The following is a 17,985-nucleotide window of genomic DNA, read 5'->3' as shown; positions in this document are numbered from 1 at the left end:
TCTTTCTGATGGGCTGTAAGTACCCATATAGAGTACTATTTTCAGTTATCTGCAGTTGTGTAGTAGCAGATCTGCGTTCACTTGGATCTCTTCAACCTAGCCCACTAGAATCCATTCTGTATAAAGGATTTCTTAGGTTAGGGTAACGGTAGATCTGGTTTCCAAGCTCTGGTGAGTATTTGTGCTGAGACAAAAAAAAAAACCAGTTTCACATTTGGGCCATGCAGCCAGCAAAAGAGGCAGGAAGATGTAATCACGGATGTGGCTTAGCGCGAGCTGCAGCACGGAACCGCGCAGCGCGCTGAAGTACAGCGATGAATCCTGAAGAGCAAGTGGTAACGTGGCTCATTTCTTTAGGAGTTCTGAACTCCCCTAAGAAAACCATCGATGATCCAGAGGAGTTCCTGAAAGCTTCTCTGAAGGATGGAACTGTGCTCTGCAAACTCATCCGTCGGCTCTTTCCGGGATCTGCAGAAAAGGTAACGGCTCTAAGATGTGTTTTGCTGGCCCGAAACCGGAACCCTGCTCAGTAGCACGGCGGGTCGTTCTGAGATATGCTTCTCTTTGGTCAGCTGCATAAGCACTTGTGATTAACATAAACGTTGCTAGTTCTAGCTGAGGGCAAAATGCAGCTTAGATTTAGTTTGTTGGGTTGTTGTTTTTTTTTTCTCTTGACATCCTGAAAAACGACCGCTGAAGGCTGCAGTTGGCTCAGGTAACACATGTCCATGGGGTGGCAGGAAATACTGGGCCTACCAGAGTTGGAAATGCCTGGTTTTGAGTAAGCTATGCAGTTTATATTTACATAAATACCACAGATTTCAGCCGTGTGAATATATGCATTCAGACCCGACTGGAAAATACTTTGCCAGTCAGGAAGTACAGTGAGAACAGGGCTAGGTTGGGAGCATAGACCTTACATCCATGTGGTGTTTGAGCTGTTTGCACACCCTGCAAACCCACTGGAACTGATGTCAGTGCCTCCTGTCGCAGTGTCCTAAGGTGTATGTTCAGATGGTCCAACAATGTGCAAGGTAACTGCAGGTGAAAAAAAAAAGAGCCTGAGATACGGGAAATGGCAGCACAGAGAAGCTACTGAACTAAAATAAATTGAAATGTTCTCTGTAAGACAGCAGCCTTTCATTTATTCTGCAAGAAAGGACTCTTGCTAGCTCTTTTTACTTATATATGGTGGTTTGGGACTCTGTGTTCTTAAAAGTAATCAGTTCCCACTGCTGTTTGGGGCATTGTCATATGTTGACATTCAAAACAAGATGCCGACCATTTCGACTCATGCATCACTTCCTCCAGTGGCTCTTTCTTCCTGGTTCGACAGCTTGCCTGCCACCCCCACCACCCCCTCCAGCAGCTTCCCTAATTCAGCACAAAGCACACATGTCAATATTCATGCAGGCCTTCTGACAAGGCTGTAAGGGAGGTAACGCTACCATCTCCGTGCATTTTGTTCTGTAGTATTGTCTGGAGCCTAAAAATGAAGCTGATTGCATCGGTAATATTCAAGAGTTCTTGAGGGGCTGTGCACATCTTAAAGTGGAGGTAAGTCACCTTTTATTATTTACATCATGTTGGGGTATCATGTTCGTTTAATAAGTATATGGAAGCCAAATACTAGAGGGGCAAAATCAGTAGTCAATCCTCATCTTCTGTGTTAATAACATAAATAGGAGGACAGGTAATGCAGTGGAAATGGGGCACGTGGGCTGTGAGCTGACAGGTTCCTCCATGTCTTGGAGGAATCTGAATGCCCAGGTGGAAATGTGTGCAGCAGTAACGTGTTCTGTCTGAACTGTTGGGTGGTGAGGACCTGTTTACATCTTTTTGTCCATTACTGCAGTTTTTAGCTTTGCTTTATGATAAAGGGGAAATAATACAGCAGCTTCTTTCACCCCCTTGTTGCATGAGATTCTGCTGAAGACATAAGATCAAATCAATCCCCATACATGCAAATAACTTGAATGAAGATAAATGCTGTTCCTGACCCCATGTACCTGCAGGTTCTCATGCCAAGCAGGGTTTGTATTTGCAAGGTCAGAATCTCAGTGGATCAGATCAAAATGAGTTCAGCTCATTTTGCCATTGTATTTTTTACTAAATGCATATGGGCCTAAGATGTGTTTTAGAGACTTTTCTATCTTGCTATCTTGTATATTCCTACAGTAAACAAGAAACCTGTAAGTAAGAGCTGTCAGTGCCCCGTTAAACATGCTAACCTTGGGACACAAATATATATGCTGAAGAAAGACTCTGCCAGGAGCAGGGAGCAGCATCCTTGGGCATTATTTGAAACATTCATACGCCACAATGAGATAAAGTCCGGCCCACGGTAACTCTGCTCTGTCCTCCTTTGAAAGTCCAAGCGACAGGAGAGCCTCTCTTCTCATTAGATCTCTGTATCTAACCAGCATGATGATTTGCTCGTTGCAGAGCTGTTTCACTGGCCTGTTGTTTCCCAGCCATCCAATTCTGAAAGCCTTTTGCAGCAGACAAGTGTGATAGCAGATATATATAGAAGCACCAAGGGCCCATCGCTCAGAAATCGGTGTGCCAGTCCGCTGGTGCTTCACCATGTGATCTTGGCTCTTCAGAGAGATTATTTTTCTATTTAAAAACTAATCATAACGGTTGTGCTGGAAAGTATCTATAAAAAATAGAAGTCTTAAACATCTAAAAGATGAGATACAAGCAGTCCTCGACTGCTGTGCTTCAGCATCTCATATTTAAGCCAGTTTGTAATATTGAGTCACTTTGTGGTTTTCAGACAGGAGGGATTGGCAGCACAGAACCATCCAGCTCTGGGGATTGCTCTGCTCCCCCCTTTTATTCCTTGGCTTAATTTAAGAAAAGATTTCTAAGTTGTTTTTGTTTGTTTGTTTGTTTTTTCTTTCTTCTTTTTCTGATTGATTACCCGCTCAGTCTTAGAAATATTCTGAGCAGCTTTGGTAGGGCTGATACAGCTGCCCATCCTGGAGGCTGCAAGACCTCAGGAGCTGGATTTAAAAGCTCAGTCCTCTTGATCTTGAATTCGAATTTGAACTCAAAATTTTCAAAAGAAGTAATATCTGTATTACAGTGCCAGAGAGCTCTTGTACCCAGAGTGAGAAATGGCCTGGCATTGGATCTGATCTGGTTCTCCCTTGTGTCACACACCTCTGTCCAGCTGCTGTTTGGAAGGCAGTGGGGACATGCGGAGGGGTTATTCCTGCACAGCTCTGTACTCGTGCTGTCCTCCCACCAGTCCTTGTTGTCCTGGTAACTCAATCTTAGGGAATGGAAGGAAGGCACAAGAAGGTGGGCAGCACTGTCTGCAGTTTTACAGGAATGGTGAAACACAATGGCACTCCGTGGAAGGGAAAGGACACAAAAGTGACTTCTGCCAAGGCATGGCCAAGTGCCAGCAGGCTGAGGGCAGGAGATTCTGTCCCAGGGCCAGATGGAGCCTGGGGGAAAGGGAAAGGTGAAATGGGGTGAAAGCTCCCAGCCCAGCATCTTCTTGTGGGTGTAAATGGGAATGATTCATCTTTGCTTTTGCTGTTGATGCCACTGTGCATATAGAGACAGCAGCTGAGTAGCTGAGTATTGCTTGCTGCTGGAGAAGCACAGGACAGTAATCTTCATTCAGCAGCAGTGTTCTGTTGCAATACGACCACAAAGCTTCTGGCAAGGGGCTGGACGTTGTGAACTGGGAATGGTTTCTGCAACATAAATCAATATCTGGATTTAACCAGGCTGTCCAGAGGGATCACAGTGCACTCAGCTTGTCATTGCCATTGAACAGAGGCTACTTCTGCAGCCAGAGCACTTGCAACCTTTACCAAATTGCCCTCGGAACGGAGAGTGGGAGTGTGGGTGAATATCCATCACCCTCTTGCTCCCCATCCCCACGCACTGTGGGGGGCTTCACTCCTTCCCTACCTGGGCAGCACCCAAGGTCCCTGTCCATCACCGCCCAGAGTGAGGACCTGGGGATGCGTGGCTCCATCTGGAACAGAGCGACCCAGTGCCCAGAGACACAGCACAGAGCTGTGCAGTGTCTGCCAGGCAGCGTTCCCTCACTGCCCCACGAGGTGTTGGGCACACACAGCTGCACTCGCTGGGCCGAGCACACTGTGCTCTGAGCACATCACCACCTCAAACTGCTTGAATCCCTGCACTCTGCTGCAGCACTGCTGTTACAAACTGCTGTAAATACCATTCGTGCAGCTTAGATTTTCCTTTCTTTGTCCTTTTTCCTTCGTTTTTCCTGTCCTCTTGCTCAGTGCCTTTCCTTTCCCCTCTTTTCCCTGTTTCCCTTTCTTTCTCCTTTCCCAATTTCCATTCCTCTCTCCCCCTTTTCCCAATTCCCTTTCTCCTCTCCCGTCCTGTCCCAGTTTCCCAATTTCATACCCGGATTTCCTTCCCTCTTTCCCCTTCCCCTCCCCCTCCTCCCCATCCTTTCCCTCCCTTCCCTTCCCCACCTCCCGTTCCCCTCTCCCATCCGCCTCTCTCCCGCAGCCGGCAGCGGGGCGGAGCGGGGCGGCGGCGCCGCCTGTCACTTCCCCTTCCCCTTCCTCCCCCTTCCCCGCTCCGCGATCCGGCTCCGGGTCAGAGCCGCAGAGCCCGGCCCGGCCCCGCAGCGGCACCGCTGCCGCCATGCCCCGGGGCTGCGCGACCGCCCGTCCTCCGCCGTGAGTACCGCGCGCCGCCCCACGCGTGATTCCGGGGCTCCCCACGCGTGACCCCACGCTCGCTTCACCCTCCCCAACCCCTCCACCCCGTTCGGTCGCCGGCTCGGGTTATCGGCATCACCGCTCCCACGCGTGCCTCCGCCGCCGGGCCCGTTCCCACGGGTACCGCCGCGCTTTGCATCACCCGTCCTCGGCGGATTGTGGGGCTGCCGGGTCTTGGGGGGGGGGGGGCTCAGCCGCAGCGGGACGGCTCCAGCCCGGCGCCGGGTACGTGCGGGTGTGGGAACGGTTCGTGGGATGAGGGCTGACACGCAGCCCGGCTCTCCCGAACTTCTCCGCTCCTCCTGGGATGCGGGCTGCTGGCGGCTTCTAGGTTTGGTTTGTTTTGGAGGAGCAGAAAGGGTTCCCCCCCATCCCCCGGCAGCGGGATGCCCACGGGTGGGCTCCGCCGGACGCTGCCCGGACTCCTCGCGGCGTTTCACCGCGGTCCGGGATCCTGGGGCAGGAAAAGTTCTTTGTAACCGAGAGCGTCAAATGGCAATCCCAGATGTACGGGGGTTGCTCGCACCGTGTGCTCGGAGCAGAAGGGCTTTCCCCTGCTGTTTTTCTCCCAGCTCGTCTTGTCGTTAAGAACGGAATTAGAGGAGGAACGCACTGGAAAAACAAAACCAGTGATTCTCAGCTGTTAGCGAGGACTTTTCTGCATGATGGGTTTATTCTGGAACACGCTGCAGAGCGCGTTCACATTGCAGCAGCTCATCCAGAGGAGTTTTCCACGCAGACGTTGTTTCACGGCAGCTGTTCCGGACAAATTCCTCATGAAGAAAAAATCCGAGAAGTTGTCGGCTTGCTTTCATGCCAGCATTCTGTTTTGCATATTCCTTGCCCCCGGACTTTTATCCGTGTGACAGCTCCGAGCTCGCAGCGTTATTTTCTGCATTAAAAAACGCGTTTTCCCCACTTCGCTCCTTTGAAATAAATAAATAAATAGATTAAAAAAAACAAAGCAACAAAAAAAAAAAAGCTGCCGTTCATTCAAGGCAGGACTCGTTTTTCTGGATTTACCGAAGTGGAAGCGAAAAGGCACGGCCGAGCAGATGACACACCAGCGAGGATGCGCGCAGACGCCGCAGCCTCACCACGGCCAGCTCTGCGCTCCCTTGGCAGGAGGTGACTGCTGGCAGTCTGCATCCGCCGGCGGCTGCCAGCGGGGTCAGCCTTACCTTCCCCCTTTGCTGCGGGGCTTCTGACGTCGCTGCTGGGGGGAGCAGGCACGGGCTGTGCGGGTGGGATGAGCTCCGAGCAGCCCCTGAGGCGGGCACATCCCCGCGGTGCTGGGGTGCTGCTGTTGGGACTGGGAGACCGTGCGCTTTGCAGAGCGCGGGTTGAATTGCTTTCGGTCAAAGCCTCTCGCTGTCGAGTGGCTGAGTCAGTTTTTAAAAATACACTCCACAGAGAGCGGCCTTTGTGCTGCCCGGCTTGGACTGCAGGAGTGGAGAGGGAAAGCCACGCTGCGTGCATCCCCATCCCGGGCTCAGAAAGGCCAGTCCCGTCCCCTTGAAGTGCACTGACTGTCCAGGAGCACAGGGAAGGGCTGTTCTAAGGGCAGTGCTGTCCTACAGGCAATTAATACTCCTGTACTTGCTAAGCAATATACTCCATAGTGCTCTGGAAGTATTTGTAGATCGTGTCTTGCAAGAGAGCTTGAGAATCACCTTTTGTATCCATAGGATTTTCAGCCTGTCTGAGGGACAGCGTGGGTTTGGGGTTGGCAGGTGGTGGTATCAGGTCCAGGGGCTCCGTGCTGCTGAGTTCTGCTTCCTTAGGAAGAGGGTTGGTGTGGTTAGTCTGAATGGAGGGCAGTTGTCACATGCCGGAGGGGATGGTAGCACTCTGGGGGCTCCAACTGCCCCTCTTTGCAGTGCAGTGATTTCAGGTGCTGGTGCACAAGGTTCTGTTTCCCACTCAGGGCCATTGCTAACTCAGTGTTTCTGTTCTGCCACTGAGTCTGAGCAGCACGAAATCCGCACGTAACCCTTTCTGTCTTCCCATAAAAGAAACTGTAAGTGCACTGTATACACCGCATTGCCATAGCACTATATCTGCCATGCTGCGAGAGCTGAAAAATTCTTTGTTTCTTCCGCTGGGGAAAGTGTATACGTGTGTGTGCAGCCGCAATCTCTTTAGCTTCAGACAACAAAAATAGCAACGTAATCTCTCCTGCCTTCAAGGCGGCAGAAACCTTCGCAGCGATCCCGGAGGGTCCGCGGTGCTGCAGCCCGGCTCGGTCCCCGGCTGCCGGTGTGTGTCCCGTGGGAGACGCGGCCATCAGCCCCGACGGAGCCCTGCCCTGCGGGCACGCAGCTGATGGCTCATCCCGCAGCGACGTGGGCTGCTCGGAGGCGAGAGGGCGATGCTTGCTGCTGAACTGACCGCGCTCTCCTCTCGCAGCTGTTCGAGCCGCATGATTTGTACGGCGGAGAACAGTTCTCCAAGGTCCTGAGTACGCTGACAGCTGTAAACAAAGCTACGGAAGGTAAGAAAAAAAATCACGTTTTCCGTTGTGTTTTCGAAGTGCTTTCTCACGTGTGGAGGGAGGGTGTGATTTTTTTTTGTGAATTCGTAGTTGGTGCTGATTTCTGGAGGCTTGGTGCTGGGTGCTCGGGTCAGTGCTTCACGTTTCCAGCAGCTCTGGCTCTAAGTGTGGCAGCTGAGAGCTGCTGGGTGCACTTACAGTGTGAGATTATCGCTTCGCAGCCGGGAACCTCTGCTCGGCTCTGACAGCATTAAGGGACCTCAAAGTAGGTCAGTGTAAAGGAGCCTGGGTGTAAATGAGCGCATACCTCCCGAATGCAAATGTCAGGTTTCAGACAGCGCGTTTGAGAGCCGCACCGAAAAACAGACCTGTCTGCACGATGTCTTTACTGAATGTCAAAACAAACAGCTCTGCCAGATGCTCACTCAATTGCATTGATGTTCCTTTCTGGTCGTTGTGGATCCCATCATGGGGAGCTGAGCACTGACAATTGCTGCCTCTCCTGTCGCACTCAGTGCAGAGCTGCTGCTGGAGGAAAGCGATGCGAGTCACCTCCTTCCTTTTCCCGTCTCAAACGTTCAGCTGTTCTCTGCGGGGCTGCTTTGTCCCAGTGCTCACGGGGCTGAGGGACTGCCCTGAGCTGGGGATAGAATCTGCTTATTACCCTCATCATAGGAGCGCTGCTCTGAAAGTGATGCCTCCTATTTTGTTCTCTTGGCCCATGACATCAGGAGCAAAATGTTGGTGGGTTGCATTGTGGCTGAGAATTTGATCTACCAAACAGAGTTATTATGCACTTCGTATCTATTGTCGTTTCCACGGAAATAAATAGGAGGCATTATTTTTGGAGCAACCTGTGTACAAACACACTCCTGTGCAAGCACACAGAGTCCTGCACACCACCAAAACCCAGCACCAGTGTGAGAGCTCTGTTTCCCTACTGGATATTACATATTAGGTCATTAAGAGTAGAAAAACTCAAAACCCAGAGCAGCATTTTCCTTTCACAGGAAGGTTTCTCCGTTGCTTTCTTTACCAACTTTTGGGCTGGAGCAGAGGGAGCACAGCTTTGCTCCTGTGTGACTGCTGTTGTGGCAGCAGTCCCCTTATTAACAGCCCCAAATGGGGTTTTGCAATCACTGGGTGAAGCTCAGGACACGGCTTTGCCATGGAATAGTTTCTATCACGCGTTCCCCAAGGGGCTCTGGGGGAGCTGGGATCCTCTTGGTTTCATAGCAAACATCTGTTGGAGCATATGCTTTCTCTATTTAAATGTTAAAAAGCGCAATGCCTGTGATATAATTAGCTGCTCAGGCAGAGAGCACCCTTGGGAAAAGTACAGGGTAAAATAAATACATGTCTGAAAAGTTTGCTTTTTTGGTGGCTTGGCCAAGTTCCTGAGAAGCAGGAGCCTGTGTCCTACAAACCACTGCTGTGGATGGGTTTGTCTGTCTGCCCAGGCTATAGGGCAGCAGGACCAGACTGGTACCAGCATCCTCAGCAGGTCTGCACCTACATGCCCATCCACATGGTGTGGGAGACAGCTGGGGGAGCAGCACCAGAGTGTTGCTTCTGAGCATCCATCCCCCTGAAGCCCAAATCCTTATGTCCTCATGGAGCAAGTCACTGCAGGCATCATGGGTGGTGTGTGAACTCAGGGTTCAGCAGCTGCCTGTCAGGGAACAGCCACACAGAGCATGATGCTTTTGTCTAAAAGAGAGGGCAGGGGAGGAAAAGCAGCTGTGATGGAGCAGGCAAGGCTCTCCTGCCTAAAATAGTGTAGGAATGTGAGCAGAAAACCCAGCTATTTTAACCATAGTTGAAGCAACATATGGCAGCAGTGTTCATGCTGGACCAGGCATAAAATAGGACGCTGTCATGATGCAATATAAATGATACGCTTCCCTGCCAAACTGTCAAAGTCAGTTTTACATTTGTTTCTAGGTTGCTGTAGATATTTATAAAAGCTTTGGAAGATAGGGAGGGGCAGGGAGAAAGAAGCATAAAATCTTCAGTAACCGAGTCATTTCCGTGGGACTGTGGCCGATGGCTTGAATAAGCAGAGAAGTCTGAACTCGCGGTCTACGCCCTTTTTTTGGAAGGAATGAAGGGAAGAACATCTCAGACTGACAGCCAGGCCAGCCCTCCTGGTCTGGGAGCAGCTGGAGCCACTCTTACTCAAACATTGGGGTGCTTCAGCAATGACAAATCCTGTGTTTGCAACGTGGGTTTTTCATACCGGGAGGTTTTTGCAGCAGTCCAGAGAGATGGGAATTCACAGTGTGGTCATCAGGCATTGTGTAATGAGTAGAGCAAGAGAGAACACTGACTCACTGATGGCATGCTTGATTTGATGTGAATTTTGTCCATCTCTGGAGCAGGGTCTGGACAGACCAGTGCATGTTGTCTGCCGGTGCCTGGAAGTCGCTAACTGTGGACCTGGTCGTGCTGTGCAAAGCACTGTAGGAAGACAAAGCAGAAGGCAGTCCCCTCTCCAAAGAGCTTGCAGGTTGTGTTGCTTCAGGTTGATCTAAGGAGGTGTTTTTTCTATTGAAACGAAAATCCTCTCAGGAGAATGAAAGCCCAGCTGAGTTCCTGTAACTCCCACCAAACTTCCCCTCTGGAATGATTTTTCCATGCTGGCGTTCAGATTGGAGGACAACAGGGGCACTGCAGCCTTGAGTTTGTGTGCTGTGATTCTGGCACACACTCAATGGCTCCATCACCTCCTCTTGCAGCCCTTCCAAGGAGGAGCTCCAAATATGATCCAGGGGACTCACACCCACAGCACAGCGATGCCTGCAGGCAGCACTCTGCTCTTCTTGGCCCTTTTGTGGTCTGTGGCTCTATGCTGCAGATGGAAAATACCTTCTCTGGTATACAGACATCCTTAAATCAAAATAAAAGCAACAAGGGAAACCTCATTCCCTACAATGACAGCATCTCCTGTTGCTTCACTTCTGCAGGATAGCACGTAGAGAGGAGGTGAGCTGATTGTTTTCCAACACTGTGGTATGAGGTGCAGTGGCAGAGGACTGCTGGGAATGGCAGTGCCTGGAGAACCCCATTTTCACCCCCATGCATTATCTGAGCAGGATTAGGCCTTGCTGCCACTCTTTGCATTGAAGCCATGGATTAGGATGCCAAGAAACTTGCCAGAGGGTAAAATGTCTCGTGGTCACCGCTGGTGTCAATATAAAAGCAAACTGCTCATCATGAAGCATAGATCTGTGTCAGAGCAGCATCGTGATTTCCAATATCTGGCATGTGTTGCCAGCATCGAGCCCAGAGACCAGTTTGCAGAGCGATGAGCTTCGAGGGAAGCGTCTCCGAGAGCTGCAGGATGGGTTGGTCCTTTCCTTGGGCTGGGGGTGATGCTCCTGCCCTTCCTTGGAGGAGTCTGAATCCCTCTCTCACGTGGCTCCTGGCAGCACTCCACCAGCAGTAATCTCTCAGCTGTATAATGAACCCAGAAGGACTTGTCTGAATAGAGACCGATTGTGCAGAACAGCTGCTCGCATTCCTCCCCACTCTGCGGGAGCCCACGCTGCAGCTGCAGAGGTGACCTGAGGGCACTCACTTGTGAGCCAACCTTTGAAACACCTTCAGCAGTGCTTACTTGGATCCCAGAAGCACTGGGCTAAGCATTAGTCTGTTTTCAGCTGATTTAAGGGGGATTTCAAAAGGAAGATTGCAATTGGATGAGTGGCCATGGCAATATGGAGAATCACAGAATCGTTGAGGTTGGAGAGGAGCTCTAAGATCGTGGAGCCCAACCTCAGCCCACCCCACCATGCCCATAACCACATCCCTCGCTGCCACATCCCCATGATTCTGGAGCACCTCCAAGGATGCTGACCCCACCACTCCCTGCGCAGCTGTGCCAGTGCCTCACCACTCTTTTGGAGAAGAATTTTTTCCTGGTACCCAACCTGAACCTCCCCTGGTACATCTTGAAGCCATTCCTTCTCATCCTATTGAGGGTGCCTTTGGACCCCAGCTCAACTTCTTCCATCGTGGAAGAGTTAACGCAGCCCCCTTAGGCACTGTGCTCCAATCGATGCTCCTCCAGCTGTTGTCCCCTGTCCTTGTTTCCTCTGTGGGCTTCACTCTTTGCTTTGCTGCCATGTGGAGGGGCTGGGGCCAGTTGGGTGAAACTCAGCCGTTGTTTTTGCCTCCCCAGATCAGCCGTCCGAAGGGCCATGTTCGCATCCATCAGCTCTTAGCTCTGTGCCTGGAGGTGCCCACACTGACTCCAACAGCACAGCCTCACAGCCAGCAAAGGTGCTAAGAAGGCAGTCCAAGTCTGTGGTATCCTTCATTTGAAGTCCTTTTGAGGGTGTGATGGCAGAGGGGTGGGGGTGGTACCTCTAAGCTTGAGCACGTTGTGTCCTGAACTCCATCGTGGCTTTGTGGGTCTGGGTGCAGAGAGTCTGCTCCTCAAACTGCAGTGCTTCTCTCTGGGAAGTGAGGAGGCTGGTGCTTATCTATTTCCCATTGCACTGTGAGACTGAATTAATTCTTGGGAGGGACCTTGTGATCCTCTGGCAGGTTGCTTACACAAGGGCAAGATGTTACTGCTGGTATGGGGTGTAATACTGAAAAAAACCAGCTGTAACAACAAAGAACAATGGCTTGTCCTGGTGGATTCTGCTTTTTTGGACTATTCACTGATGTTTTTCCATATTTCTTTCCTTAGGAGATGACCGAGAATGGCAGTCATCAGCTGGTGGTAAAGGCTAGGTTCAATTTTAAGCAGACCAATGAGGATGAACTCTCTGTTAACAAAGGAGACATTATTTATGTCACCCGGGTTGAAGAAGGGGGCTGGTGGGAAGGGACCTTGAATGGAAAAACAGGCTGGTTCCCAAGCAACTACGTCAGAGAAATCAAATCCACCGGTAAGCACATTGCTTTCAAGGGCTGATTGAATGACAGCGGTATAATGCAGCGTAGATCCTTATGCCTTTGGGAAATTGCTGCTATTTATTAAGGACGTCAGTGTGCTTAAGGCAGCAATGCTAATGGAAGTATGAATGGCGAGAGGAGGGGAAAGCCCTGCCCCTCACATCACTTACTCGAGAGCTGCTTTGCCCTCTCTCCTGTGTCCTTCTATTGCTCTGCTCAGGCAGCACAGGAGCGGGGACATGGCTGCAGGACAGGGCTGCAGGTGCAGTGTGTGGCTCTGCTTGCCTCCTGTTGTTACAGGAGCTCTCAGGTCAGCCCAGTGTCAAAGCACAGAATTGGCTTTTTGTTAGAAACCTCCATCAGGCAATGCATTTGCCTTCGAGCTTGCCATTTCTGGCAGGAGTGGAACGATGCTCACAGTGTCTGCGAGGAAAGCAACAAAAATGAAATGGCCGTAAGGAACGGTCCCCCCTCCTCGTGCATAGCCACGGCTGACTTCACAGAGTGCATTTTCCTTCTGCTGTGAGGCTATGGGAGGTACTGAGAATGGGAGAGCGAGGGAACGACCCGCCCGATGCCATTTGCCTTTATTGAGCTGAGTCTCGAGTGTCCTTAACATCTTCTGCGATGTGGTTTTAAGCAGACGTGGGGTGAGAATGGCACGCAGCCCCCGGCAAACCGGGCAGCTCACCCTGTCGTGCTTCTGAGGCTGCTGTGTGACAGCAGACTTGGGCTGTTTTTTTTTTTCAATTCAACTTCAATTTCTTGTTGTTGTGTCTCGAGGGCCTCCCATAGACACAGGCCTGTTGTGTGCTCAGTGTTTTGGGTCATCGGGAGCGGTATGAAGAGCGGGCGCAGAATGGGCAGCCCCCATTAGATATTGTTGCTCCCACTCTAACAAGCAGAAAAAATAAAAAGCAAAGGAAGGAAGAACAAAACCAATGAGAGAGTGTTCAGAATTAGGTCAGTTTTTATTTCATTCTAAATGAAACAATCTTTGTTAGGATATCTCATCTCCTGCTATTGCCCTCCGGGAGATGATGTCTGAGCTGGAGCAGGACATTGCAGCAGACTGAGGGCTCATCTGGCACAAGCCAGGAATCACTAATTAAGTCCATGAGTGGGGAAGAATGGCGTTTTATAAAAGGAGAGCAATACTCAGTCCTGTGAGGAAAGTTGTGTGGGAGAAATAGCAGCACCTCACGAAGGCAAAGGATGATCCTGATGCGGGAAGTGGGCAAAGCCTTTCCCTCCCATCCCAGCTGGGAGTGGGATCCTTGCAGGGTGCAGGCACAGAGCTGAGGGTGCTGATGCAGGGAGCATCAGCTAACCACTGCTGCTGGGGACAGCCCTTGCAGCTGTCCGTGGCACTCGAGGTAAAGTCCCTGGTTTTTCAGAGTTGTCTGCGCTGCACTTCTGCCATGTCCTGAGAGTGCCCTTTGGGTGGAAACAAGCAGGGACATTGCTCCTGGCTGGAAGAGAAACTCTGCAAAGGCAATAATTAGACAGTATGTCATGCTGCACTTCCCAGCAGCTATATTAATCAGTTTCAGCTTCTCCCCTGCTATCAGTGTGAAAATAACTGCCTTCCTGGAGCATGTATGGGGAGAGATGACCTCTGAGGGATTCAGCACAGGAACAGCAGCACTGGGGACCAAACACAGCCTACAGTGGTGTGTGTGCTGCAGGGAATGTGCTTTTCTGGGGAAGGTGCACCAGAGCAGGCACGGGGTGGGGATGAGTGCATGTATGCACGTGTGGATCCGCGGTGATTCGGCACACGCATACGAAATGGAAGATGAGAACTGACTGCCAGGTTCATGTGAGCTTTGTTTCTTCAAATGCCATCGCAGGGAGCAGGGCTCAGCTCATTGCTTGGGGCTGGCTCTAAGTGCTGTGTGAGTTGTAGGGTCCGTCACTTCGCTCCCTGTTTTTCTGAAGCAGACAGGTCAACCCAGCTGTGTGTTCACATGCGTGATGTCATATTTGCTGGACATGATGCAGTGGTGATTTTTCCTGTTAGAGTGAGAGCTGTGCTATATCCTTTATTGATGGCTTTTTGGTTTTGTTTTGTTTTTTGTACAGATAAACCACTCTCTCCCAAAGCATTAAAAGGACTTGAAAGCACTCAGCTGACAAAGAATTATTACCCTGTGGTGAGTTTTAAAGTGCTGATCATCCATTTTAATAAGTAGCATATTATTAATCTTCAGAACCAGCTCCTTCCCTTAGAAATCACTGAAGCAATCTGTAACAATTGGGGAAGAGACTGTATTTAAATGCAGCTGTTGCCATTTCCTTCATTCGGGGCTGTCGAGACAATAAACCACAAGTGGCATTGCTGGAAAATGTCACCAAGAGTGGTGGGCAGCTGGCATAAGTGGGCAGCTGGCATAACAGAGTGGAGGTGGCAGCTTTTAGAGCAGTGTCAGAGAACTGGTTGCCCAGAGAGGTGGTGGTCCAGCACCATCACTGGACACACCAAGGTCAGGCTGGATGAGGCTCTGAGCACTTTGTGGAGCTGTGGGTGCCCTGCTCAGTGCAGGGAGTTGGAGCAGATGGCCTTTAAGGGTTCCTTCCAACTCAAATGGTTGTATGAACAAGGTGTGATGCACGCCAGCTGCTGAGGTGGAGCAGCAGGACAAGGCTGAACTCAGCACATCCTTGCCGTGGCCATTGAGCTGTGCCCTGGTCTGAGTTGTCCACATTGTGGCCACTGTTGCATTTAAGTCCTTGTAAGCAGTGGTCCCAGGGTGCACACACACACTGTCTCTTGGGAGACAAATCCTAAACTCAGATCTGAACTCACATCGTCCTCATGCTTTCCCAGAGAAGAAGGAGCAACCCTTAACACCTGCCCAGGCCTCCCCCAGTTTGCAAAGCACAATCCATAAGTTGGGCCCCCAGGGCTTTTCTAAGCATTCTAGGTTCTGCATTAAGAAATGTAGATGGATTTATGGACTTAAAATACACTTCTGTGGTTTTCCACATTTTGAATCTGATGTCGCGTTCCTTTGACTAATCCCGAGTACCAAGATCTACTCAGTGCTCTGTCTCTCACCCTAGGTGTTGCAAAATATTCTGGAAACAGAACGAGATTATGCGAAGGAACTACAGTCACTTCTGGGAACTTACTTAAGACCCCTCCAGTCTTATGATAAGTAAGATATAAGGGCATCTGAGACGGATAGAACCCTGTAAAACTGACCATAATTCATTGCTTCCCTGGTTTTGAATGTCCAGGGTCCTCACACCTTCTCTGTGAACCAGAGAAAACAAAAACATTGCTACAAATTTCTGCTCTTTCCCGTTCCCCAGTGGTCGTGCAGGTGCTCAGCTTTGAGAGATGGGCATTTCTGTCTGGTCAGGGGCTGGCTGCTCCCATCCATCTGTGATCTGCTGCATGCATGCTTACTGGCAGCATGCCTTGCATGGCTTCTTCCCTTGTCATCTGTCTTGTGACTTCTCAGCCCCAAGTGGCACCTCCCAGTCATCTCTTCATTTAGTGAGCATTGACGTGCGTTGCTGTGGTTGTGTTGCTGAGCCTGAGCTGCTGCTGAGTGAGAAGCATTCTGCTTGAACTCCCTCCACATCTTGGCTTCCTCCCCCAACCCTTCACGCTGGGATGTCTCCAGCTGTGAAAATCCCCCATGCTCTCAGCCTATCCACCTTGCAGGCAGCAAGTGGCTGAAGTGAGAGGGACAGAAGCAGAAGCAGGCGTGCTGCTTTTGGCAAGGAAAATTCCAACCTTGAGGAACAAAGCAACCCCTGCTTGTAGGGCTGCTCCGTGGCACCCTCCTCGTGTAGGGGACCCACAGCGTGAGCTCACGGAGACAAGCCTGCCTTTGTGTCTGTGCACACACCTTCCTCCACACCCCTGGAAGAAATCCCATCTGTCTGTGTCTATTAGACAGCTAAACATGTGAGAAGATTAGTGTGATTAAGTGATTAAAATCCAATTAAGGTAATCCTTGGCAGCAGACATCTTCTCTGGGAGTCTGTGGTCTGTAGCTCACAGATCATGGATTTTGTGTTTCCCTGTGATGTGTTTGGGGAAACAAATCCTTGGCCCTTTTTGGAAGGGCTGCTTGCAGACACCATGGGGCTACCCTGAGAGTTCTGCTTTGGTGCTAATTGATGATTTGACTCTTCCAGGCTCAGTGCTGTGGACATCGCATCATTGCTGGGAAATGTGGAAGAAATCAGTGTGTTTCAGCAAACCCTGAACCAAGCCTTGGAAGATGTTGCAAAGTAAGCTTATGCCACTGCACGGGGGTTGTTAAGCTATTAAATTGCAGCTAAAAATAATAGGAAGACCCGTTTGTGAACATTCCTCCTCGCTTGTTAAACACAAAAAATAGCACGAGTAAAGAAAGGCAGCAGGTCGTGCTTGGGCAGGAAGGAGAAGAAACACTGATGTTTCCACTGTTCAGGTGTCTGCTGAACAGTGGAAGCATCACCAGCCCAAGGGTAAAGACACGTGCAGGGTGTGAGATCTGGCAGGGATGAAGATGGGGATTGCTGGTGAGCAAAGAACAAATGCACAGATCTAGTGCTTTCCCCTGGGAGTGGCTGCAGCATCTCATCTGCTGGGTCACCCTGTGTCTGTTACTCAGCGATAGCACAGAACCCCAATCCCACCTGAGGACCTTCCTCCTCCTCAAAGTGAGAGGTGTGCAGTGTCCCCGTGCAGCAGCTGGCTCCTGAGCAGATAGGTGAGCACGTTGTAGCTGCAGAGTGCAGATGAGGAACCTCAGTAACAGCGTGTTGGTGTTTTTAGGCTCCCTGAGAACCAGCAGCGTGTGGGAGGCTGCTTTATGAACCTGATGGCCCAGTTCCGCTCCCTGTACCTGACGTACTGCGCGAACCACCCCTCTGCTGTCAACGTCCTCACACAGCACAGGTGGGTGATGGAGGATGTGGCTTATGCCCCATGTCTTGCCAATGGGGCAAGGGATCCTGCTGCTGGGAAAACTGCTAGGGGACTGGGTTCTCCATTTGCCTCCCTCACCTTGCGTAGCATCGCCCATGCTTGTTACAGGCTAAGGGACTCTGGTGCTACTTCAGACCCGTGGCTGCGGTGCTCATCCACTTGCAGATGGGGAGATGTTCCCCTGTGCCACAGTGCTTTGGACAAGTTGTTGCCAAAGGAGGATGTTCTTTAAATCACTCCAAGTTGCCCAGTTTAATAACCGAGCTGCTGTTCATCTGGCTGGTTGCTCTGCAGTAGGAGCTCCTTCCTTCACTTCAGCAGACACCCGAATCTGTGAAAGGCCCTGCTCAAAGAGCACGCTGAGCTGAAAGGCTGCAGCTGTGTCATCCCTGATGTGGCTCAGCTGTTCTCCCTGCAGCAGTGTCACAACCAGGACCCTGGCTGTACAGTGTATTTCCTCCCTTACTATGGTGGAAGCTCACAGTATAGTTAGTTACCTGCTGAAATCCAGCTGTAGTTCAGCCTGGCAAAACCCTGTGCTGGGGACAGGCAGCATCCCTGCTTTGTCTGCAGGGGAGGATGGACTGCCTTTAAGAAAGCACAGCTCAGGGCAGAGCACTGGCCATCAGGAGTGCGTGCGAGGCAGCAAAACACAGCCCTGCTTCTTCTTGTTGCTTCTATTTATAGCGATGAGCTGGAGAAGTTCATGGAGAGCCAGGGTGCAGCCAACCCAGGCATTCTCATCTTAACCACAAGCCTCAGCAAACCCTTCCTGAGGCTGGACAAATACGTGACACTTCTGCAGGAGCTGGAGCGGCACATGGAGGTAGGTGGGATGTGGGACCACCAGGCAGGCCGTGCCCCTGGCTGCCAGGCTGTGAGGAAAGCAGAACCAACTGGCTGTGTTTAAATGCTTTGGCTTT

The 17,985-nt window shown here is 50.9% G+C and overlaps 1 protein-coding gene across 2 annotated transcripts in view; it reads left to right on the top strand.

The window, feature by feature from the left end:
- The first annotated feature begins 231 nt into the window (after positions 1–231).
- The window catches only part of ARHGEF6 (Rac/Cdc42 guanine nucleotide exchange factor 6), a 30,530-nt gene continuing 12,776 nt past the window's right edge, over positions 232–17,985 (top strand). The window contains exons 1-10 of one of the 2 annotated variants that reach the window (XM_065729454.1): positions 232–479; positions 1,474–1,557; positions 7,137–7,221; positions 11,405–11,505; positions 11,921–12,122; positions 14,215–14,285; positions 15,196–15,290; positions 16,285–16,380; positions 16,910–17,032; positions 17,750–17,888. In XM_065729454.1, coding sequence (XP_065585526.1) covers positions 315–479; positions 1,474–1,557; positions 7,137–7,221; positions 11,405–11,505; positions 11,921–12,122; positions 14,215–14,285; positions 15,196–15,290; positions 16,285–16,380; positions 16,910–17,032; positions 17,750–17,888 — 1,161 coding nt within the window. In that variant the 5' untranslated portion in view covers positions 232–314. Of the gene's footprint in view, positions 480–1,473; positions 1,558–7,136; positions 7,222–11,404; positions 11,533–11,920; positions 12,123–14,214; positions 14,286–15,195; positions 15,291–16,284; positions 16,381–16,909; positions 17,033–17,749; positions 17,889–17,985 lie in introns of both variants that reach the window. The other variant, XM_065729453.1, reaches the window with a different exon arrangement.

The sequence above is a fragment of the Cyrtonyx montezumae genome, unplaced genomic scaffold, assembly GCF_038088225.1.
Source record: "Cyrtonyx montezumae isolate F1298 unplaced genomic scaffold, pur_monq_1.0 scaffold_11, whole genome shotgun sequence".
NCBI classification, from domain to species: domain Eukaryota; kingdom Metazoa; phylum Chordata; class Aves; order Galliformes; family Odontophoridae; genus Cyrtonyx; species Cyrtonyx montezumae.
Note: the sequence above shows the minus strand (reverse complement) of the source record. Positions and strands in the feature narration are given on the sequence as shown.